The sequence below is a fragment of the Drosophila arizonae genome, chromosome 3 (assembly GCF_054131065.1).
Source record: "Drosophila arizonae isolate 15081-1271.41 chromosome 3, UAZ_ARI_1.0, whole genome shotgun sequence".
NCBI lineage: Eukaryota > Metazoa > Arthropoda > Insecta > Diptera > Drosophilidae > Drosophila > Drosophila arizonae.
Window position 1 is genome coordinate 32,153,189 of NC_142923.1, and position 25,562 is coordinate 32,178,750.

At 38.6% G+C, this 25,562-nt stretch overlaps 1 protein-coding gene, 1 long non-coding RNA gene and 1 pseudogene across 3 annotated transcripts; all 3 read left to right on the forward strand.

Moving 5' to 3' along the window:
* The first annotated feature begins 947 nt into the window (after positions 1–947).
* Positions 948–14,732, forward strand: me31B (ATP-dependent RNA helicase me31b). 2 transcript variants are annotated; one of them, XM_089465841.1, is made up of 6 exons: positions 948–1,126; positions 1,199–1,288; positions 1,664–1,763; positions 2,010–2,388; positions 5,891–6,538; positions 14,189–14,732. In XM_089465841.1, exons 2-6 carry the CDS (start codon positions 1,239–1,241, stop codon positions 14,368–14,370), a joined length of 1,359 nt encoding a protein of 452 aa, XP_089321967.1. In that variant the 5' UTR covers positions 948–1,126; positions 1,199–1,238; the 3' UTR covers positions 14,371–14,732. The 2 variants fall into 2 exon arrangements, with proteins under 2 accessions (XP_089321967.1, XP_089321966.1); XM_089465840.1 differs by lacking the exon at positions 14,189–14,732 and adding an exon at positions 7,856–8,147 and having other exon boundaries at positions 950–1,126.
* A 425-nt stretch (positions 14,733–15,157) lies between these two features.
* On the forward strand, positions 15,158–18,893 carry LOC149270102 (uncharacterized). The gene is made up of 2 exons (XR_016269502.1): positions 15,158–16,419; positions 18,692–18,893. It is a non-coding gene; the product is annotated as an uncharacterized LOC149270102 (long non-coding RNA).
* A 2,137-nt stretch (positions 18,894–21,030) lies between these two features.
* Positions 21,031–21,683, forward strand: LOC149270103 (uncharacterized; annotated as a pseudogene).
* The last annotated feature ends 3,879 nt before the right edge of the window (positions 21,684–25,562 follow it).

Sequence of the window (25,562 nt, forward strand, 5' to 3'; positions counted from 1 at the left end):
CCTTATCTCTTCCCAGCGCACTACTTACTAGTCGTTGAGGGCGTCGGAGGCATGTATACGATCTTCGTATATTCATATGTTCCCATACTTATCATATTTCTATGTTCAAATATTTATAAATGAAACCGTGTGTGCATGCTCGTCATCAAAACATTTTCTTTATACGCTTCAAAACTTTCATACCATTCCTAGAAAAATTCATGAAAACGCTAACATTTTATATGAGCGTGGCAAACTCTTTTAAGATTTCGGTATACCATTCACTCAAAAGGAAAGAGCTGGGATCGTCGCGAACAATTTTCATTTTTTTTTTTTTGTGCTGCTGCTATAAAGAGGGAGAGAGAGAGAGAGAGATAGAGAGAGAGCATTAAGAGAGTGTCAACGCTTGCAGCGTATTGAATTTATCGTGCCTTATTTGCACTGCTTGATGCTCAAAAGACCGAGCTGAGCAAATACGAAGTTGATTTTGTATGAACGTGGCGAACGCTTTACAAATTTCGGTATACCCTTCACTCATAAGGAACGAGCTGAGATCGTCGCGAATAATTTTTTGTGCGCTGCTGCTATTCGAGAGACCATAGAGAGAGACCATAAAGAGAGGGAGAGAGTGAGTAAGGTAAAAAGAGCGCATAGCCGTGTTTCATTTAGTAATGCGTGCATTTCGTGGCAGCAGTCGCAGCACACTGATTTTGTCTTGCCTTATTTTCACTGCTTAAGCCTCAGAAGACCGAGCCGACCAAATACGAAGTTGTCCGGTCTCTTCAGGGCATTTTTTCGGTGTTGAAAAAGTTTGTTCTACATGTCTAGTCTATGTGTTCTCTGGTTTGTGGTGTCTAGTCTATGTGTTAGTGGTTCAACGTTAAGAAAATTAATTGTAATCGAATTGGCTTTGCACATCACTTCCAAGTAATTTTTTTACAGAGTGATTGTTTTCCTGTGATTGGTATTATTGATAAGAAGTTGTAAGGCTATTAAGGTTTCTATCTCATTAGGTTGTATTTGTAACATCGATAAGCCTATAAAACAAACTCAAATTAATATTTTCCTTGTTGAAAGAGGATTAAGTCAAACTCTTAAATTATAAATAATAAATACTTATATATATATATAAACATTTACGCAACAGGTAAAAATATAATTTTAATCAACTTTCTATGTTTAACATGGGTACAAACTATCCATTTCTTTCGTTTTCAAGCCGTGACACATACACATATAAAAATTACTATTTCGAAATAATGATGACAGAAAAAATTGTACCCGGTCACCCAAGTTTGATTAACAAAGGGTTTGTATATATTTACTTTGTATTCATTTAAATAAGTAATATATTCAATATATTAATACTGTCCCATAGAGGCTATACAGAAAAATGTTTGTTAAATTGTTTATTACAATGAAGATAAAATACCGAATATATTTGTTAATACTCTATTAACGTGCTATTTTAGATATTATTAACTGTTGCTTTTTAACGTTTTAGCAATAAAAATCACATAAGAAAAGCTATTTAAATTAGTATTAGACATTAAAATTATGGTGGAAATTGGAGGTAAAGTTAAAAGATGAAATATTTAATTAACGTCGGATTAAAGTACCAGATAAATGAATTGTAGAATTTGCTGATATTTTAAGATGTACTAACCAATAAATATATTTTTAGAATGCTAAGTGATCATCAGATTGCCAGTAACTTAGGCGACGACATGGGATGGAAATCGAAACTGAAGCTTCCTCCAAAGGATAATCGTTTTAAAACAACAGTATGTATATTTTTTTTTTTATATTATACCAATAAAATAGGCTGACTGACAGATGGATGCTAGAGCCAATAAACTGTTTGCAAAGATAATGAATTATATTTCAGCAAATAATTTATAAATCCACTCAACTTTCAAATTATATTGACATGATATTTATGAATATGTACTAATAATAAAACATTTTCTATTATGCATTATTTTATGAAATTTGCCATATCTTGCATTAATGGTAAAATTGTTCTTCAGGATGTGACAGATACACGCGGCAATGAATTTGAAGAATTTTGTCTAAAACGAGAACTACTAATGGGCATTTTCGAAAAGGGTTGGGAACGTCCATCGCCAATTCAAGAAGCTGCTATACCTATAGCTTTAAGTGGCAAAGATGTTTTAGCTCGGGCAAAAAACGGCACTGGGAAGACTGGAGCATACTGTATTCCTGTCTTAGAGCAAATAGACCCAACTAAAGACTATATTCAAGCATTGGTAATGGTTCCTACACGAGAACTGGCGTTGCAGACATCACAAATCTGTATTGAACTTGCCAAGCATCTTGATATCCGTGTAATGGTTACAACGGGAGGTACAATTTTAAAGGATGACATTCTTCGTATTTATCAAAAAGGTATTTCCCTTAAAAATTAGCGTTAAATTATATACTTCAAAATAATTGCAAACAAATTGTTTAACAGGGTTAATATAATTTATAAGCATTTTATACATTTTTTCGTCTATACTATAAAGAGAAATAGGTTAACTTCGTGTAAAGAATTTTTATTTTATTTTGAAAGAAGCGTTTTGGCAAATGTATGATGATTTAAATATTGCTGTCGTATCAATAAGAAAAATTATTAAACAAGTTCCCGTTAGAGCAAGTAGTGCTATTTCAGATCCGAGTTTAGTTTTTATACCGTGAACTAGAGATGGGCACGGGCCGACTTTTTTTTGCCCGATCCGCCCACGGTCAAAAGTTCACAATCCGTACCCGAAAGCAACAAAAATTTTCATACCCGCACCCAACCCGCCTGCCCGAAACACAAAAAATTTAATACTCAAAAATTACAAAAAACTTTTTGTTCTCAAAAATAACTATTTAATTTTTAAAAATTACAATATTATTTACAGAAATATTACATGTTTTTATATAAAAACAAGGAGCGCTTAACAGCCTTGTTCGCCTTTCATTTAAAAATTTTCCAGAAGAGGAGAATACTCGCTCGCTTGTTGCACAGCTTACCGGAATACATAAAATATTGTTTGCCACAATTTAAGGTCCGTTGCCTCCTGCCAAAAATCTAAGATTGACAAGTTTGAATTATAGCGTATGGCATATTATTTATCAATTGCATTTTTGCCAGGTTCTTTAAGTTTTCTTTTTTTTGTTGATTTTTGTCCAAAAACTCTAGAAATTCATGATTCAAATTGGTCGGAGATTTTTCAATTCTTGCGTCCTCAATTGAATCATTTTGCATATCAAATTTTAATATGATTTTTCGGGGTAAAACGGGTTGAGCGGCGTAACCCACACCCGCCCGCACCCAACCCGAAACTCGATTTTTCAGCCCATACCCACGGGTAACCGCGGGTGCACACGGGTACCCGATAAAAATCCGGCCCGTTCCGTTAACGTTTTTATCGAGAATAATCGAAAAATTGATTTCTTTAGTCTAATTTGAGCACTTTTAGACCTGGAGACTTTAGATCTGCGTATGCGGAATGCGTTCGCAAAAAAGCAGTCACATACTGGACTGAATTCTGTGGATGTCTCACGTAGGACCGCGATCCTTTTCCACTAAAAATTATCATCTTACTTTCATCATTCAAAAGTATGTTTCTCCATTCCTGCTTAGACAAATTTTTGTGTTTGACTTTCAAACACCATCCGTTTGGAAACGTGTTTTATATTCAAATATGGTACTCTTCTTGAACGGAAAGTGTTCAACTCGAGATGTCTTAAATGTTTCCGTACTGTTTGGTCCATTGCTGATATGTTTAGGTCCTTTTTCAGTTGAGTAGCCGACTTAAAAGGATCCTTTTACTCTCCTAAATGAGTCAAGTGACATGATTTTGGGTCAGAACTCAACGCAATCCGCGCTTCTCATCAATTTTTTTTTTTTATGTATTATTGCATTGTGGATCATTTTATTTGAACAACCCATTAAATGACCAACTTTACTGTGAGAATTCCGAGCCGAAATCAATTTTTTGATGAGAGTGGGTTGTTCGGTGGTGTAATGCTCTTCACGACCCATTTTTTTTTTTTTTTTGCAAATTTTCACAAATTCTGAAAATTTTTTAATCAAAATAGATATATAACAGAGCTTGCAAATGAGAGTTGAGCGTTTTTTCGTTTATTCTCTTTCTCGCATCATACTCAAAAAAAATTGTGTAGACACGTCTCTCTCTGAGCGTCACTCTCTTTTTTCTTTAGCATCTGTTTCGCTCAGACGCAATGCGATGACTCATTCGTGTGACGCTCTCACATGAGTGTCGCGTAAAACTAACACGATTTTCTCTCACACAAAGCCTCTCAGCAAGAAACACTTTGACTAACAAACTCAGCAGAAAATGTTTTTGCCTTCGTGTGCATGTAAATACACGCATACATACATACAAAAAGAACGCAGCAATCGCGCGTGATTACCCATACAAACGCAACTTACCGTTACTTCATTTAACTCAAGCAAACGATCAGTGTTTGACTTGAGGAAACGAAAACAGAAACAACTGTCTCCCTCAGAGCGCGAGAGAGCTAAGCCAGACGCGACAAAAACAGTTTCTGTCTGAGTTTTTTTGACTGTGTCAGTGAAAGACACTTTTTTGCAGACAACGCAAAAGTGTTAACAGTTTTTTGCGAGCTATGATATATAAATAACTAATCTCATCAATTAGTGCTTTTGAAGATATTCAAATCTTCGAAAAATATAGATTTTCACTCGAAAAGGGTTAGTGGTGCTATTATTTTTTTCGGCATTTTTTCGACTTTTTTGAGAATTTTTTGAATAATATAAAAACGATTAATATTTTTGGAATAATTCTTGCTTGTTGCGATTCTTAATTTTTTCTGCTTATATACAAGTAAAAAGTAGATCAATACATTGATAAATGCACCTAGGAGAACTTCTTAAACTTTGCGTTTGCAAGTGGTGCTATTTTATTTTTCGTAGCTGTATATACAGTGGCTCACAACTTATTTCGTGCAGCGGTGTAGTACAATTTTAAAGCCGTATTCCCGCTAAACCAGTAAAGATATCCAAAAAATTTAAATGAGGTCTTATTTATTGGTTATTCATTATGTATTAACGCACCTCATCATTTTTCTATTATAATTAATAACATTTAAAATTAAAGAAAACTAAAATAACTGGCCTCTTCCATGTCACAGCTTATTTCGTGCACTTCACTTTCAATGACTTTATTGTCCAAAAATTCTTAAATTAGGATTTTTTTTACCTCTTTTTTGTTTAATCACCTATTTTAAGCGTGATTATATCGAGTTTAACAATTTTCGGGTTACTGCGCTGGAGATTTTTGGCCATTCCTCTAATAGGGCCGTTTTAAGCTCATTACAACTCACGAAAGTGAATTAGTATATTGGTTTTGTGCAATGTCCGTCCGTCTGTCCGTATGAACGCAATCTATTTCGGCGCTATTGAAGCTAGACACTTGAAATTTGGAACACATACTCGTGTATATATCCGATTTATAAAGTGTTAAAGTTTTCCCGATCCGCCCACTAGGGGCGTGGAAAATCGGGAAAAACTGCATTTTCTACAGTGTTAGAGCGAAACTTAACTGCAACGTTCTTACTTGTTTTGTTTTGATATTGACCTTTCGCCCACAAATTTTCTATAACGCTTAGGTGTGACCACATGTGTGCATAAAGGAAGTGCAGAATGACCTTAGAGGGTTTAGGCTATCTCCTAGTCAAGCAGTCTCAACTAGAGTTTTATTAATTGTTATTTTTAGTAGGGTGTATAAAAACTTTATATGTAGCAAGATGGAATTCATAGAAATCTGTTTTATAAAGAAATTTTATTTCATCTGAAACCTACCACCAGTAAATACAATAAATTATGGCAATACTATCTTATTAAAATATAATAATAAAATCTATTTCATTTTAGTACAATTAATTATTGCGACTCCGGGACGAATTTTGGATTTAATGGATAAGAAAGTAGCAGATATGTCCCATTGCAAAATATTAGTCTTGGATGAAGCTGATAAGCTGCTTTCATTAGATTTTCAAGGCATGCTGGATCATGTTATTTTAAAATTACCCAAGGATCCACAAATACTTCTGTTTTCTGCAACGTTTCCATTAACCGTTAAAAATTTTATGGAGAAACATTTGCGTGAGCCCTATGAAATAAACCTTATGGAAGAGTTAACGCTAAAAGGAGTCACGCAATACTATGCGTTTGTGCAAGAGCGTCAGAAAGTGCATTGCTTAAACACTCTGTTTTCAAAATTGCAAATAAATCAATCAATAATATTTTGCAACTCAACACAACGTGTTGAGCTCCTAGCAAAAAAAATAACAGAGCTCGGTTATTGCTGCTACTATATTCATGCTAAAATGGCTCAAGCACATAGAAATAGAGTATTTCACGACTTCCGACAAGGTCTCTGTCGAAACTTGGTCTGCTCTGATTTATTTACTCGTGGCATCGATGTACAAGCTGTAAATGTTGTTATTAATTTCGATTTTCCGCGAATGGCAGAAACTTATTTGCATCGAATTGGTCGTTCCGGCCGTTTTGGACATTTAGGTAAGTAATTTTAACTTTTGTAAAACCTTATTTAGAACTCGATGAAAACCCACCGAAAAGGTGTAACACATATTAAATAACATTACATATGGTCATATGATCAGGGCGACGAGCTGAGTCGATATAGCCATGTCCGTCTGTGCCTCTGTCCGTATTGACGTATATGAAGATGTCAGAGCTAGAGACTTGAATTTACCTTATTTTCTCGATTACTCATACGATTTCTTTTTTATTGAGAATAATCGATAAATTGATTTTGTTATTTGAGCATAAGTTGAATTCTAGTAGACCTGGATACTTCAGATTTACATTTACATTTACATTGTGTATGGCACGCCCTCTTCGCCCCCAATTTGTAAAAAACCATATTTTAAGTGCTCACACATTGTACATTAAAGATTATGATCACGTTCTGAAAGTTTCATCAATATAGTCCCACTGCAAGAAACATTATTCCACTAGTAAATTTCAGTATAGTTCCAAGACTGCAGCGCAGTCGCTGCTTGCTTGGGGATGCTGGGATGGATCAGGGTATCTCCTACTCGAGTAGTCTCGTCTAGTGCACTCTTGTTTTTATACCCTGAACCTATTTTCAATGGGAAATCAAGGTATAATGGTTTTGTTAAAAGTATGTAACAGGCAGAAGGAGGCGTGGCAGACCCCACAAAGTATATATATTCTTGATCAGGGCAACGAGCTGAGTTGATTTGGCCCTGCCCGTCTGTCCGTATGTATGAACGCGTCGATTTCGGAAGATATAAGAGCTAGAGACTTCAATTTTTTTTGTAAATGTCCGTAATTACAGCGCGCATATCAAGTTTATCATTAAAAATCGATAACTCATCCCGATCTTTTTTATCGATAAAAAACCTTATCGAAAACCAGTTATAAAATTTGTTTGTTTTTATTAAAATTTACCCCCCACCCTTAAATTCACCCCCTCACCCTCACCTTTATAAAAAGCGTATTTCAAATACCAGAGACTTGTGCTTTGGAAAATACATACATGTTCTGACAGTTTCATTAAGATTGTACGTCTTGAAATTAAATTATTCAACAAATAAATTCTTATAATGTTGCTCACACAGCAGCGCAGCCCAAGCGCAGTCGCTGCTTATTGCACAGTTAGCAGAGCGCGTTCTAATACGTGCGTGCGTATGTATCTGTGCCGAAAAGAAGTGCACAGTGATTAGAATATCAGATTCGAGGGTTCAGGGTATCTCCTAGTCGAGCAGTCTCGACTAGAGTCTTCTTACTTGTTTTTTAATATAATTTTTAAAAGATGTATATTTATTTTTATTTATTATTTTGTTCTAGGTATTGCCATTAATCTAATAACTTACGAGGATCGGTTTGACCTTCATCGCATTGAAAAGGAATTGGGAACGGAAATAAAACCCATACCAAAAGTAATAGATCCAGCATTGTATGTGGCAAATGTTAGTGGGTCTTCAGGAGAAACATGCAACAATAGTGATCTTAATAATTCTACAAACGAGGAGGGGAATGTTAGTAAATAGATACTTTAAAAAATAATTTGAAAAATAAAGGAATATTTTGAAATATCTAAAAACATGAAAAAAATAAACGAAAACAAATATGTCAGTAATCAGTGCTTTACACTTTTAAATTTTGATTTTTTTTTTTGTTTTTAAACCTTTAATCCACCAAAACTAAATTCATTAAACAAGGAATTAAGAAATTAGTTAATTAAACACTCACAACATAAGAGATCAGTTGTATTAAACAAGCTTGTCCCATAGACGCGCTTACCTTCACAATTATATGTTATATGATATTCCGGAGGCATTTAAAATTAAAACTGAAACTTGTGAAATGTTGTCAATTTAAGAGGCGTGCAACAACTATTACCTCACTCGTTCGCCAATGCGCCTGCTATGAGAGAAGGAAAACACATCGACAACAAAAAATGTCGACGATTCCATTGATATACCAAATCCCTTTGAAAAGAGCCCACAGACCTACCCTTGTCATAAATGGATTAAGCAAGCAGAAACAGAAGGACGTGGAGAAGACGATAACGCGCGCCCAGCGCTGCCTGCTAATGCCGGACTGCCACAAAGATTTGGATTGCCTGCAAGAGCCCAAACTATTCGATCCCGTAAAGCCTGTGCGCCCACATATTAATTAGACACACATTTTTCGTTTTGTTTAGTTTGGCGAAATACATTTCTAATCATAGAGGTAATTAGACCTAATGGAAATCTGTGCCTGACCTCTGGTATAACTGGTATTCGTCGAGCTGTTTCCAAAAAGTTCTTAGATGAGTAATAGTTTGCCAATCATTAAGACAATTTTTTTTTTATACCCAGAACCCATTGAAAATGGGAAAACAGGGTATAATAGTTTTGTTAAAAGTATGTAGCAGGCAGAAGGAGGCGTGGCAGACCCCACTAAGTATATATATTCTTGATCAGGGCTGCGAGCTACGACGATTTGGCTCTGTCCGTCCGGCCATCCGTATGTATGAACGCGTCGATCTCAGAAGATATAAAAGCTAGAGACTTGAAATTTTTTCCTAGGTCCGTGTGTATTACGCGCATATCGAGTTTTTCTATATATATCGATAAATACTCCCGATATTTTATTATCGATCAAAGACCTTATCGAAAGCTAGTTATTTAATTATATCTCCTGCATTATATCTCCTCTGGCTGTAAAGCCAGAGCTTGCAAATTTTAAATATAGACTTATATGTATTTTATATAATTTCGATTTTTGTTGTAATTAACCCCTCACCCTTATATCCACCCCCTCACCATCACCATTGTAAAAGGCGTATTTCAAGTACTGGAGACTAGTGATTTGGAATGTACATACATTTTCACCATATGATTAGGCTCTAAAAGTTTCATAAAGATTGTACGTCTAGAAATTAAATTATTCAACAAATTAATTTTTATAATGTTGCCCACACTGCAGCGCAGCCCAAGCGCAGTCGTTGCTTACTGCGCAAATAGCAGAGCGCGTTTTAATACGTGCGTGTGTGCCGAAAAGAAGTGCAGAGTGATCAGAATATCAGATTAGAGGGTTCAAGATATCTCCTAGTCGAGCAGTCTCGACTAGAGTCTTCTTACTTGGTTAGCATAATTTCGTCTGGCTCAGTAAAATCCATATGTAATCACCAATTTATGACACCATAAAAGGTAAAACTGCCTGCAAGAATGCCAAAAACGCTTAGGTACTCCGGCAATCCCGTTTGCCGCTCTTCTTGCTTAATAGTCATTTGCTGTACTAATGTCTCTACTTCGACTTCAGCGGCTGTTTCTGCCAGGTCGATTCTTTCTTCCGACCACCTTTTGCAGTTGAAGAAACTGTGTTCTGCATCGTCGATTGCATTTTCGCAGTATATACAGCTGGATTCGGAAGTTTTGCCCATCTTATTTAGATACTCTTGAATGTATCCATGTCCAGAGAGTAGTTGTGTCAAATAGAACGACGTTTCATGTTGTTTTTTTTTTTATCCACTTCTCTAGATCGGAGATCCATGACCACGCCTTCCACGAGACTATGGTTTGCTATCGTATACTCTTTGCCGCCTGTTCTGAGAACTCTCCTCTTTGCCGAAGATTCCATATTTTTTTGCGCTCTTGGGCAAGCGAGTCAACCGATATGACTGCTGCTATCACAGTCACGGCAGCCCCGGAGACTGTGCGGTACGCCGATGTTATCCTTAAGGCTGCTCTTCGTTGCACTGATAAAGAGGAGTCTTCGTTTTCCTGCCGTCGGGCCGTCAATGTTTGCCATCAGTCTACCCAAAGACTCCGTTGCTGTCGCTGTTTTGCGCGTGACATGCTTCAGCTGTTCCCAGAAGGTAAGTTTACTGTCTGTTCCGTTTACTCGCATCTCTATTTCGGTTGGGATCTGCTTCCCCATGAACAGAAGTAACTCTGTTTTATAGGTGGCAAGTTCCAATCCTCGAGAGCTGAGCCATGTCTGCGTGGGGATCATGACTTGGGTAAGTCTCTTTTGGGCCTCTACGGTGTTTCTGGCAGTAATAACGGCTGCGATATCATCGGCATAACCAATAAGGAAGGTGCCTTCAGGCATTTCCAGTCTTAGGATGTCGTCCCAGGATTGACCCCTGTGCACCTTCTCTAGTCATTCTATATCGTTTCGTACCAGTCTGTGTGGAGTACAGGAGTATTCGATCCTGCAAATAGCTCCTGATCATATTCATCAGGTAATCCGGTATATGGAAGCGATGCTCCAAGGAAGCAAGCATATCGCTCCACCTTACACTATTAAAGGCGTTTTTAACGTTCAGCGTTGCTAACAGAACCACTTTACGCGAGTATGCATTTCCTCTTTGCATACCTCTGGCTACCTGAACCACTTCATCGATAGCTCTTATTGTGGATTTTCCAGCTCTGAACTCGTGTTCCCTTGGGCTAATTCTTCCAGCGGCCTCTACTGCGGCGAGTAGTCTGTGTCTTATGAGCTTTTCTAACAGCTTCCCAGCTGTGTTTAGCATACACAATGGGCGATAAGCCGAAGGGGTGTTGGGATCGCCTTTGCCTTTGCTAATGGGCACCAGACTCTGTTTGAACGAATACACTTTACTATGTTGGTGTTTAGTTTCGTATTGATATTTATTCTGTTGGGCCCGGGTTTTTATACCCAGACTCATGTATAATTTCAACCATTAAATCTAGTGCTTCTATTGCTGAGTTTATAAGACTCCGCGTTGGCTTATTAGCTATTCTTATGCTATCGCTGAGTTTGTAATGCTCAGCGCTCGGCTCTTACGTATTCTAATCGCTAAGGGTCAGGGTCATAATTTGTGCCCAGTTTGAAAGTTCACACTTGAAACATATGTTATTTATTTTATGCTAGCTGTCGAGTGCATAGCGCGTACGTTCCCCTACTTATCATATTTTTATGTTCATGCATGTTCATGAACATTCTGCGGGGGGCCAGAGAAGTGTGTAATGTCCAGAACTGCTATCTGTGGATTTCTAAACAATATTCAGGACAAATACAAATTTAATAATTGTTAGTATTCTTGACGAAATGATCATGCTTGCAATCCTTATGTTCGTGCCTGAACATTCTGCAGGGCCCAGAGAATGTGACAACCAGATAAACCGAGTATGCCACCATCAGCTTGGTCTTTTGCTCAGGTGGCGGCTCCCATGCCAAGTGAAGTCGTGCCTCTTTAAAGAACTTCGGCGGCTTGTAGGTGTCATCGTTTGTTGCATTAATACAGCTCATTGCATCTGTTGAGGACGTTGTCGATCGCTTCATTGCTGCCGAGGCCAAAGCCTCCAAGTGATAGATGTCCTTCTGTTGATGCTGATGCCTTATTGTGCCTATTGTTTCGCTTGTAGTGTTTATGATTGTTTCCTTTAATATGTTGCTGCTACTTCCAATTGACTCTTTTTCTGATGTAATTGTACTTGCAGCTTTAAATTCCATTGTTGGTGGCGCTGCTGTGGTCATCACTGAAGAGTTTGAGTCGGCATTGTTGCTTTTCTCTTCAGCTGCGCTTCCAGTCGCTGTTGCAGTCTCCGCAGAAGTTTGCTCTTCCGTCGTGCTGCCAACTGTGGAAATATCATCTATTGGTCGAACTTCCAATTGGATATCTGTTAATGTATCTTCAGTGATACTCAACGTCGATGTCGAATACTAGAGACTTGTGCTTTAGCAAATACATGCATATCCATGTTATAATCATAATCTGAAAGTGAAGAGCGTACGTCCACAAAACAAGTTATTAAGCAATTAAGTTCTCATAGTAAGCGCTCACTGCCGCCTATGCGTGTTTATGCTTGTGTGTGTATATGTATGTAATTGTTTGTGTATGTGTGTGTGTGTGTGTGTATGTGTGTGTATGTATGTATGTATGCCTATGTGTGCGTGCGTGCGTGCGTGTGTGTGTGTGTATGTGTGTGCGTGTTTCTTGTGTAAACTGAAAGACGCGAAAAATTATTGAAATAGCTATTACTCCAAGGGTTCAGGGGATCTCGTAGTCGAGTAGTCTCGACTAGAGCTTTCTTACCTGTTATACCCTGAACCCATTGAAAATGGTAAAGCGGGGTATAATGGTTTTGTTGAAATTTATGTAACAGGCAGAAGGAGGCGTGGCAGACCCAACAAAATATATATTTTCTTGATCAGAACAACGAGCTGAGTCGATTTGGCTCTGTCCATCCATCCCGTCCGTCCGTATGTATGAACGCGTCGATCTCAGAAGATATGAAAGCTAGAGACTTGAATTTTTTTCCTAGGTCCGTGTATATCACGCGCATATCAAGTTTTTCTCTAAATATCAATAACTACTCTCGATATTTTATTATCGATTAAAAACCTTATCGAAAGCTAGTTATTTAATTATATCTCCCACACCTTTAGAGCTAGAGCTTCCAAATTTTAAATGTAGACTTATATATATATTATACAATTTCGATTTTTGTTAAAATTTACCCCCCACTCCTATTTCTACCCCCTCACCCTCACCTTTATAAAAAGCGTATTTCAAATACCAGAGACTTGTGCTTTGGAAAATACTCACATGTTCTGACAGTTTCATTAAGATTGTACGTCTTGAAATTAAATTATTCAACAAATAAATTCTTATAATGTTGCTCACACAGCAGCGGAGCCCAAGCGCAGTCGCTGCTTATTGCACAGTTAGCAGAGCGCGTTCTAATACGTGCGTGCGTATGTATGTGTGCCGAAAAGAAGTGCACAGTGATTAGAATATCATATTCGAGGGTTCAGGGTATCTCCTAGTCGAGCAGTCTCGACTAGAGTCTTCTTACTTGTTTTTATACCCTGAACCCATTGAAAATGGGAAATCAGGGTATAATGGTTTTGTTGAAATGTATGTAACAGGCAGAAGGAGGCGTGGCAGACCCCACAAAGTATATATATTCTTGATCAGGGTGACGAGCTGAGTTGATTTGGCCCTGTCCGTCTGTCTGTCTGTCCGTCTGTCCGTCTGTCCGTCTGTCCGTATGTTTGAACGCGTCAATTTCCGAAGATATAAGAGCTAGAGACTTCAAATTTTTTGTAAAATGTTCGTAATTACAGCGCGGATATCGAGTTTATCATTAAAATTCGATAACTCATCCCGATCTTTTTTTATCGATGAAAAACCTTATCGAAAATCTGTTATAAAATTATATCTTCTACACCTTTATTGCTAGAGTCTCCAAATTTTTTATATATACTTATATGCAATTTATACAATTTCGGTTTTTGTTAAAATTTACCCCCCACCTCTAAATTCACCCCCTCACCCTCACTTTTGTAAAACGCGTATTTCAAATACTAGAGACTTGTGCTTTGGCAATTACATGCATATTCATGTTATAATCATAATCTGAAAGTTTCATGAAGATCGTAAGTCCACAAAAAAAAGTTATTAAACAATTAAGTTCTCATAGTAAGCGCACACTGCAGCCCATGCGTGTTTATGCGTGGGTGCTTGTGTGTGTATGTGTTTGTGTATGTGTGTGTGTTTCTTGTGTAAGCTGAAAGACGCGAAAAATTATTGAAATAGCTAGCACTCCAAGGGTTCAGGGGATCTCGTAGTCGAGCAGTCTCGACTAGAGTCTTCTTACTTGTTTTTTAATATAATTTTTAAAAGATGTATATTTATTTTTATTTATTATTTTGTTCTAGGTATCGCCATTAATCTAATAACTTACGAGGATCGGTTTGACCTTCATCGCATTGAAAAGGAATTGGGAACGGAAATAAAACCCATACCAAAAGTAATAGATCCAGCATTGTATGTGGCAAATGTTAGTGGGTCTTCAGGAGAAACATGCAACAATAGTGATCTTAATAATGTTAGTAAATAGATACTATAAAAAATAATTTGAAAAATAAAGGAATATTTTGAAATATCTAAAAACATGAAAAAAATAAACGAAAATAAATATGTCAGTAATCAGTGCTTTATACCTTTAAATTTTGATTTTTTTTTTTTTTTTTTTTTTTAAACCTTTAATCCACCAAAACTAAATTCATTAAACAAGGAATTAAGAAATTAGTTAATTAAACACTCACAACATAAGAGATCAGTTGTATTAAACAAGCATGTCCCATAGTCGCGCTTACCTTCACAATTATATGTCTCAAGGACACTTAGTAAGATTTAGATGCTAAGCTGATTTTATGATATCATTTAGAATTAAAGGATTTCTATTCAATTCTACTGAAATGATATTCCGGAGGCATTTAAAATTAAAACTGAAACTTGTGAAATGTTGTCAATTTAAGAGGCGTGCAACAACTATTACCTCACTCGTTCGCCAATGCGCCTGCTATGAGAGAAGGAAAACACATCGACAACAAAAAATGTCGACGATTCCATTGATATACCAAATCCCTTTGAAAAGAGCCCACAGACCTACCCTTGTCATAAATGGATTAAGCAAGCAGAAACAGAAGGACGTGGAGAAGACGATAACGCGCGCCCAGCGCTGCCTGCTAATGCCGGACTGCCACAAAGATTTGGATTTCCTGCAAGAGCCCAAACTATTCGATCCCGTAAAGCCTGTGCGCCCACATATTAATTAGACACACATTTTTCGTTTTGTTTAGTTTGGCGAAATACATTTCTAATCATAGAGGTAATTAGACCTAATGGAAATCTGTGCCTGACCTCTGGTATAACTGGTATTCGTCGAGCTGTTTCCAAAAAGTTGTTAGATGAGTAATAGTTTGCCAATCATTAAGACAATTTTTTTTTTTATACCCAGAACCCATTGAAAATGGGAAAACAGGGTATAATAGTTTTGTTAAAAGTATGTAGCAGGCAGAAGGAGGCGTGGCAGACCCCACTAAGTATATATATTCTTGATCAGGGCTGCGAGCTACGACGATTTGGCTCTGTCCGTCCGGCCATCCGTATGTATGAACGCGTCGATCTCAGAAGATATAAAAGCTAGAGACTTGAAATTTTTTCCTAGGTCCGTGTGTATTACGCGCATATCGAGTTTTTCTATATATATCGATAAATACTCCCGATATTTTATTATCGATCAAAGACCTTATCGAAAGCTAGTTATTTAATTATATCTCCTGCATTATATCTCCTCTGGCTGTAAAGCCAGAGCTTGCAAATTTTAAATATAGACTTATATGTATTTTATATAATTTCGATTTTTGTTGTAATTAACCCCTCACCCTTATATCCACCCCCTCACCATCACCATTGTAAAAGGCGTATTTCAAGTACTGGAGACTAGTGATTTGGAATGTACATACATTTTCACCATATGATTAGGCTCTAAAAGTTTCATAAAGATTGTACGTCTAGAAATTAAATTATTCAACAAATTAATTTTTATAATGTTGCCCACACTGCAGCGCAGCCCAAGCGCAGTCGTTGCTTACTGCGCAAATAGCAGAGCGCGTTTTAATACGTGCGTGTGTGCCGAAAAGAAGTGCAGAGTGATCAGAATATCAGATTAGAGGGCTCAAGATATCTCCTAGTCGAGCAGTCTCGACTAGAGTCTTCTTACTTGGTTAGCATAATTTCGTCTGGCTCAGTAAAATCCATATGTAATCACGATGTCATGACCACGCCTTCAACGAGACTATGGTTTGCTATCGTATACTCTTTGCCGCCTGTTCTGAGAACTCTCCTCTTTGCCGAAGATTCCATATTTTTTTGCGCTCTTGGGCAAGCGAGCCAACCGATATGACTGCTGCTATCACAGTCACGGCAGCCCCGGAGACTGTGCGGTACGCCGATGTTATCCTTAAGGCTGCTCTTCGTTGCACTGATAAAGAGGAGTCTTTGTTTTCCTGCCGTCGGGCCGTCAATGTTTGCCATCAGTCTACCCAAAGACTCCGTTGCTGTCGCTGTTTTCCGCGTGACATGCTTCAGCTGTTCCCAGAAGGTAAGTTTACTGTCTGTTCCGTTTACTCGCATCTCTATTTCGGTTGGGATCTGCTTCCCCATGAACAGAAGTAACTCTGTTTTATAGGTGGCAAGTTCCAATCCTCGAGAGCTGAGCCATGTCTGCGTGGGGATCATGACTTGGGTAAGTCTCTTTTGGGCCTCTACGGTGTTTCTGGCAGCAATAACGGCTGCTATATCATCGGCATAACCAATAAGGAAGGTGCCTTCAGGCATTTCCAGTCTTAGGATGTCGTCCCAGGATTGACCCCTGTGCACCTTCTCTAGTCATTCTATATCGTTTCGTACCAGTCTGTGTGGAGTACAGGAGTATTCGATCCTGCAAATAGCTCCTGATCATATTCATCAGGTAATCTGGTATATGGAAGCGATGCTCCAAGGAAGCAAGCATATCGCTCCACCTTACACTATTAAAGGCGTTTTTAACGTTCAGCGTTGCTAACAGAACCACTTTACGCGAGTATGCATTTCCTCTTTGCATACCTCTGGCTACCTGAACCACTTCATCGATAGCTCTTATTGTGGATTTTCCAGCTCTGAACTCGTGTTGCCTTGGGCTAATTCTTCCAGCGGCCTCTACTGCGGCGAGTAGTCTGTGTCTTATGAGCTTTTCTAACAGCTTCCCAGCTGTGTTTAGCATACACAATGGGCGATAAGCCGAAGGGGTGTTGGGATCGCCTTTGCCTTTGCTAATGGGCACCAGTCTCTGTTTGAACGAATACACTTTACTATGTTGGTGTTTAGTTTCGTATTGATATTTATTCTGTTGGGCCCGGGTTTTTATACCCAGACTCATGTATAATTTCAACCATTAAATCTAGTGCTTCTATTGCTGAGTTTATAAGACTCCGCGTTGGCTTATTAGCTATTCTTATGCTATCGCTGAGTTTGTAATGCTCAGCGCTCGGCTCTTACGTATTCTAATCGCTAAGGGTCAGGGTCATAATTTGTGCCCAGTTTGACAGTTCACACTTGAAACATGTGTCGTTTATTTTATGCTAGCTGTCGAGTGCATAGCGCGTACGTTCCCCTACTTATCATATTTCTATGTTCATGCATGTGTATGAACATTCTGCGGGGGGCCAAAGTGGGTACCGTCCAGAACTGCTATCTGTGGATTTCTAAACAATATTCAGGACAAATACAAATTTAATAATTGTTAGTATTCTTGACGAACTGATCATGCTTGCAATCCTTATGTTCGTGCCTGAACATATGTAATTGTTTGTGTATGTGTGTGTGTGTGTGTGTATGTGTGTATATGTATGTATGTATGCCTATGTGTGCGTGCGTGCGTGCATGTGTGTGTGTGTGTATGTGTGTGCGTGTTTCTTGTGTAAGCTGAAAGACGCGAAAAATTATTGAAATAGCTATTACTCCAAGGGTTCAGGGGATCTCGTAGTCGAGCAGTCTCGACTAGAGCTTTCTTACCTGTTATACCCTGAACCCATTGAAAATGGTAAAGCGGGGTATAATGGTTTTGTTGAAATTTATGTAACAGGCAGAAGGAGGCGTGGCAGACCCAACAAAATATATATATTCTTGATCAGAACAACGAGCTGAGTCGATTTGGCTCTGTCCATCCATCCCGTCCGTCCGTATGTATGAACGCGTCGATCTCAGAAGATATAAAAGCTAGAGACTTGAATTTTTTTCCTAGGTCCGTGTATATCACGCGCATATCAAGTTTTTCTCTAAATATCAATAACTACTCTCGATATTTTATTATCGATTAAAAACCTTATCGAAAGCTAGTTATTTAATTATATCTCCCACACCTTTAGAGCTAGAGCTTCCAAATTTTAAATGTAGACTTATATATATATTATACAATTTCGATTTTTGTTAAAATTTACCCCCCACTCCTTCTACCCCCTCACCCTCACCTTTATAAAAAGCGTATTTCAAATACCAGAGACTTGTGCTTTGGAAAATACTCACATGTTCTGACAGTTTCATTAAGATTGTACGTCTTGAAATTAAATTATTCAACAAATAAATTCTTATAATGTTGCTCACACAGCAGCGGAGCCCAAGCGCAGTCGCTGCTTATTGCACAGTTAGCAGAGCGCGTTTTAATACGTGCGTGTGTATGTATGTGTGCCGAAAAGAAGTGCACAGTGATTAGAATATCAGATTGGAGGGTTCAGGGTATCTCCTAGTCGAGCAGTCTCGACTAGAGTCTTCTTACTTGTTTTTTAATATAATTTTTAAAAGATGTATATTTATTTTTATTTATTATTTTGTTCTAGGTATCGCCATTAATCTAATAACTTACGAGGATCGGTTTGACCTTCATCGCATTGAAAAGGAATTGGGAACGGAAATAAAACCCATACCAAAAGTAATAGATCCAGCATTGTATGTGGCAAATGTTAGTGGGTCTTCAGGAGAAACATGCAACAATAGTGATCTTAATAATTCTACAAACGAGGAGGGGAATGTTAGTAAATAGATACTTTAAAAAATAATTTGAAAAATAAAGGAATATTTTGAAATATCTGAAAACATGAAAAAAAAAGTAAGAAAGCTCTAGTCGAGACTGCTCGACTACGAGATCCCCTGAACTCTTGGAGCAATAGATATTTCAATAATTTTTCGCGACTTTCAGCTTACACAAGAAACACGCACACACACACACAGGCACGTACGCACACACAGGCATACATACACACACACGCATACAGACACACACACACACGCATACATACACAAACGCATACACACACACATACACAAACGCATACACACACACATACACATACACACACACATACACAAACACATACACACACATACACAAACACATACACACACAAGCACCCACGCATAAACACGCATGGGCTGCAGTGTGCGCTTACTATGAGAACTTAATTGTTTAATAACTTTTTTTATGGACGTACGATCTTCATGAAACTTTCAGATTATGATTATAACATGGATATGCATGTAATTGCCAAAGTACAAGTCTCTAGTATTTGAAATACGCTTTTTACAAAAGTGCGGGTGAGGGGGTGAATTTAAGGGTGGGGGGTAAATTTTAACAAAAACCGAAATTGTATAAATTGCATGTAAGCATACATTAAAAATTTGGAGACTCTAGCAATAAAGGTGTAGAAGATATAATTTTATAACTGGTTTTCGATAAGGTTTTTTATCGATAAAAAAAGATCGGGATGAGTTATCGAATTTTAATGATAAACTTGATATGCGCGCTGTAATTACGGACATTTTAAAAAAAACTTTGAAGTCTCTAGCTCTTATATCTTCTGAAATCGACGCGTTCATACATACGGACAGACGGACAGACGGACAGACAGACGGACAGGGCCAAATCAACTCAGCTCGTCACCCTGATCAAGAATATATATACTTTGTGGGGTCTGCCACGCCTCCTTCTCCCTGTTACATACATTTCAACAAAACCATTATACCCTGATTTCCCATTGAAAATGGGTTCAGGGTATAATAAACGAAAACAAATATGTCAGTAATCAGTGCTTTATACCTTTAAATTTTTATTATACCCTGAACCCATTTTCAATGGGAAATCAGGGTATAATGGTTTTGTTGAAATGTATGTAACAGGGAGAAGGAGGCGTGGCAGACCCCACAAAGTATATATATTCTTGATCAGGGTGACGAGCTGAGTTGATTTGGCCCTGTCCGTCTGTCTGTCCGTCTGTCCGTCTGTCCGTATGTATGAACGCGTCGATTTCAGAAGATATAAGAGCTAGAGACTTCAAATTTTTTTTTTAAATGTCCGTAATTACAGCGCGCATATCAAGTTTATCATTAAAATTCGATAACTCATCCCGATCTTTTTTTATCGATAAAAAACCTTATCGAAAACGAGTTATAAAATTATATCTTCTACACCTTTATTGCTAGAGTCTCCAAATTTTTAATGTATGCTTATATGCAATTTATACAATTTCGGTTTTTGTTAAAATTTACCCCCCACCCTTAAATTCACCCCCTCACCCGCACTTTTGTAAAAAGCGTATTTCAAATACTAGAGACTTGTGCTTTGGCAATTACATGCATATCCATGTTATAATCATAATCTGAAAGTTTCATGAAGATCGTACGTCCATAAACAATTATTAAAGTTATTAAACAATTAAGTTCTCATAGTAAGCGCACACTGCAGCCCATGCGTGTTTATGCGTGAGTGCTTGTGTGTGTATGTGTTTGTGTATGTGTGTGTATGTGTTTGTGTATGTGTGTGTGTATGTGTATGTGTGTGTGTATGCGTTTGTGTATGTATGCGTGTGTGTGTATGTGTGTCTGTATGCGTGTGTGTGTATGTATGCCTGTGTGTGTGTGTGTGCGTGTTTCTTGTGTAAGCTGAAAGACGCGAAAAATTATTGAAATATCTATTGCTCCAAGGGTTCAGGGGATCTCGTAGTCGAGCAGTCTCGACTAGAGCTTTCTTACTTGTTTTTTTTTTATTTTTAAACCTTTAATCCACCAAAACTAAATTCATTAAACAAGGAATTAAGAAATTAGTTAATTAAACACTCACAACATAAGAGATCAGTTGTATTAAACAAGCATGTCCCATAGACGCGCTTACCTTCACAATTATATGTCTCAAGGACACTTAGTAAGATTTAGATGCTAAGCTAATTTTATGATATCATTTAGAATTAAAGGATTTCTATTCAATTCTACTGAAATGATATTCCGGAGGCATTTAAAATTAAAACTGAAACTTGCTTGCTTAATAGACGTTTTTACTTAGTGTGTCTCGCATTCCTATTAACCGAAAGCGAAAATATTAATGTGTAAGTTAACAAGGCTATCGCTCGTAATGTGAATGTTGTCAATTTAAGAGGCGTGCAACAACTATTACCTCACTCGTTCGCCAATGCGCCTGCTATGAGAGAAGGAAAACACATCGACAACAAAAAATGTCGACGATTCCATTGATATACCAAATCCCTTTGAAAAGAGCCCACAGACCTACCCTTGTCATAAATGGATTAAGCAAGCAGAAACAGAAGGACGTGGAGAAGACGATAACGCGCGCCCAGCGCTGCCTGCTAATGCCGGACTGCCACAAAGATTTGGATTTTCTGCAAGAGCCCAAACTATTCGATCCCGTAAAGCCTGTGCGCCCACATATTAATTAGACACACATTTTTCGTTTTGTTTAGTTTGGCGAAATACATTTCTAATCATAGAGGTAATTAGACCTAATGGAAATCTGTGCCTGACCTCTGGTATAACTGGTATTCGTCGAGCTGTTTCCAAAAAGTTCTTAGATGAGTAATAGCTTGCCAATCATTAAGACGATTTTTTTTTTATACCCAGAACCCATTGAAAATGGGAAAACAGGGTATAATAGTTTTGTTAAAAGTATGTAGCAGGCAGAAGGAGGCGTGGCAGACCCCACTAAGTATATATATTCTTGATCAGGGCTGCGAGCTACGACGATTTGGCTCTGTCCGTCTGGCCATCCGTATGTATGAACGCGTCGATCTCAGAAGATATAAAAGCTAGAGACTTGAAATTTTTTCCTAGGTCCGTGTGTATTACGCGCATATCGAGTTTTTCTATATATATCGATAAATACTCCCGATATTTTATTATCGATCAAAGACCTTATCGAAAGCTAGTTATTTAATTATATCTCCTGCATTATATCTCCTCTGGCTGTAAAGCCAGAGCTTGCAAATTTTAAATATAGACTTATATGTATTTTATATAATTTCGATTTTTGTTGTAATTAACCCCTCACCCTTATATCCACCCCCTCACCATCACCATTGTAAAAGGCGTATTTCAAGTACTGGAGACTAGTGATTTGGAATGTACATACATTTTCACCATATGATTAGGCTCTAAAAGTTTCATAAAGATTGTACGTCTAGAAATTAAATTATTCAACAAATTATTTTTTATAATGTTGCCCACACTGCAGTGCAGCCCAAGCTTGCTTACTGCGCAAATAGCAGAGCGCGTTTTAATACGTGCGTATGTGCCGAAGAGAAGTGCAGAGTGATTATCAGATTAGAGGGTTCAAGATATTTCCTAGTCGAGCAGTCTCGACTAGAGTCTTCTTACTTGGCTAGCATAATTTCGTCTGGCTCAGTAAAATCCATATGTAATCACCAATTTATGACACCAGAAAAGGTAAAACTGCCTGCAAGAATGCCAAAAACGCTTAGGTACTCCGGCAATCCCGTTTGCCGCTCTTCTTGCTTAATAGTCATATACTTGAATTATGTGTTGAATTTCACTTGGGTAATTTTTGCGAGAATTTTTTTTTTTTTGGGTTGAGGTAGGAAAAAATGCTTTATGCACCGTCAGTCAGGTCGTCACTCTGACCGGTGTGTCGGACTGCATGACTGATTACCGACTAAAAAATCCTCTTCTGGGGCTCGAATCCACCTTGGAACCAGGAGCTATCTCGCATTAGCCTTCAAGGCATATTGTGCTCTAAATGAGCGTTGCCTTCTGTGTGCCTGCGTCCAGGTCATACTTCTTCCGCCGCAGAACCTTTTCGGCGATGTCATGACCACGCCTTCCACGAGACTATGGTTTGCTATCGTATACTCTTTGCCGCCTGTTCTGAGAACTCTCCTCTTTGCCGAAGATTCCATATTTTTTTGCGCTCTTGGCCAAGCGAGTCAACCGATATGACTGCTGCTATCACAGTCACGGCAGCCCCGGAGACTGTGCGGTACGCCGATGTTATCCTTAAGGCTGCTCTTCGTTGCACTGATAAAGAGGAGTCTTCGTTTTCCTGCCGTCGGGCCGTCAATGTTTGCCATCAGTCTACCCAAAGACTCCGTTGCTGTCGCTGTTTTCCGCGTGACATGCTTCAGCTGTTCCCAGAAGGTAAGTTTACTGTCTGTTCCGTTTACTCGCATCTCAATTTCGGTTGTGATCTGCTTCCCCATGAACAGAAGTAACTCTGTTTTATAGGTGGCAAGTTCCAATCCTCGAGAGCTGACCATGTCTGCGTGGGGATCATGACTTGGGTAAGTCTCTTTTGGGCCTCTACGGTGTTTCTGGCAGTAATAACGGCTGCGATATCATCGGCATAACCAATAAGGAAGGTGCCTTCAGGCATTTCCAGTCTTAGGATGTCGTCCCAGGATTGACCCCTGTGCACCTTCTCTAGTCATTCTATATCGTTTCGTACCAGTCTGTGTGGAGTACAGGAGTATTCGATCCTGCAAATAGCTCCTGATCATATTCATCAGGTAATCCGGTATATGGAAGCGATGCTCCAAGGAAGCAAGCATATCGCTCCACCTTACACTATTAAAGGCGTTTTTAACGTTCAGCGTTGCTAACAGAGTATGCATTTCCTCTTTGCATACCTCTGGCTACCTGAACCACTTCATCGATAGCTCTTATTGTGGATTTTCCAGCTCTGAACTCGTGTTGCCTTGGGCTAATTCTTCCAGCGGCCTCTACTGCGGCGAGTAGTCTGTGTCTTATGAGCTTTTCTAACAGCTTCCCAGCTGTGTTTAGCATACACAATGGGCGATAAGCCGAAGGGGTGTTGGGATCGCCTTTGCCTTTGCTAATGGGCACCAGTCTCTGTTTGAACGAATACACTTTACTATGTTGGTGTTTAGTTTCGTATTGATATTTATTCTGCTGGGCCCGGGTTTTTATACCCAGACTCATGTATAATTTCAACCATTAAATCTAGTGCTTCTATTGCTGAGTTTATAAGACTCCGCGTTGGCTTATTAGCTATTCTTATGCTATCGCTGAGTTTGTAATGCTCAGCGCTCGCCTCTTACGTATTCTAATCGCTAAGGGTCAGGGTCATAATTTACGCCCAGTTTGAAAGTTCACACTTGAATCATATGTTATTTATTTTATGCTAGCTGTCGAGTGCATAGCGCGTACGTTCCCCTACTTATCATATTTTTATGTTCATGCATGTTCATGAACACTTTTCTTTCCACGCTTCTGGGAATATCCTTTCTTTTAGACATGCGTTATACATCCTAAGTAGATAAGTAGGCCGTCCTGATGCTATCACCTTCAGTATCTCTGCCAGTTCTTCAAGGACTGAACCATTGAATGTGTGTGTTGGAAATGTGATCCATCGTATCATCATCCACGTTTGGCACTGATCCGTAGTTTCTTAGCTTCTTCATGACTATCTTGTAGCCAAGTCTCCAATAGTCTTTATTTATATCTTTGCAGAGTTCTTTCCACTTGTCATGCTTACTGCGTGTGATAGCAACTGACAGTTCTTTTCTCGCAATCTTAGCTGCTAACGCTTCCGTCATAAAATTTCCAGAGCGTCGTGCCCTTGTTAGCCTTCTTCTACATTGTATGCATACTTTACTTTTTTCTGCAATATCGTGGTTCCACCAGTACACCTGTCGTCTACCTCCGTGTTTGCTGTGCGTTTTTGGTATCGAAACGTTACACGCTCTTTCCATAACTGTTAGGCTTCTTTCGACCACTTGCTCCGAGGTCAATGTGTCGTCGAACTGTCGTTCTCGTCTATCTAGTTCAGCTAGTAATTTGCCTGTATCCACCTTGCTTATGTCCCATCTGTGGGAAGTCTTTCTTGGTCATGAAGGAGGGTTTTGCTGATTGGTATTCTGGATATTATATGATATATACTCGTGATCACTGCCCGTGAAGTCATCGAGTATCTTCCAGTCCTTTATCCGATCTACGATGTGTTCGGATCCAAAGGTTACCTTCACATCCCGGCATATGAAAGGTAGCTCTTCTTCCGCGGTTTGCTACCACTAACCCGGACCTAGCGGCCATATCCATGATTTTCCGTTCTCTAGAGTTAGTAGAGGACATTCCCCAGTCTACTGCTCGGGCATTCAGATCGCTTACTACAATGAAGGGCAGCCTTCGATCCACGAGCAGATCCTCGATTGCATCCAGTTTATTCTGGAAGGTGCTTATGTCATCGCTAGGAGTTAGGTAGCAACTTCTGCGAAATCTCTGAAGTGTGCGTAGACGTAGCACGTTCCCATCCTGCTTTCTAGTGGCCGTTGTCCACTACTACTGGGAATCCATATGGCAGCAGTCTTAGTGTCATCCTCTAATCAGACACCGGTTTCTTTTCGCTTGTATTGCTCACTGATGATCCCTACATCTATAGCATGTTCTGCTACT

Bases quoted from the DNA above. Each gene is read 5' to 3' on its own strand.
- me31B (XM_089465840.1), top strand. From the start codon at position 1,239: ATGATGACAGAAAAAATTGTACCCGGTCACCCAAGTTTGATTAACAAA. The intron at 1,289-1,663 runs GTTTGTATATAT...ATATATTTTTAG, and splicing joins CCAAGTTTGATTAACAAAGG to AATGCTAAGTGATCATCAGA. The intron at 2,389-5,890 runs GTATTTCCCTTA...ATTTCATTTTAG, and splicing joins TCTTCGTATTTATCAAAAAG to TACAATTAATTATTGCGACT.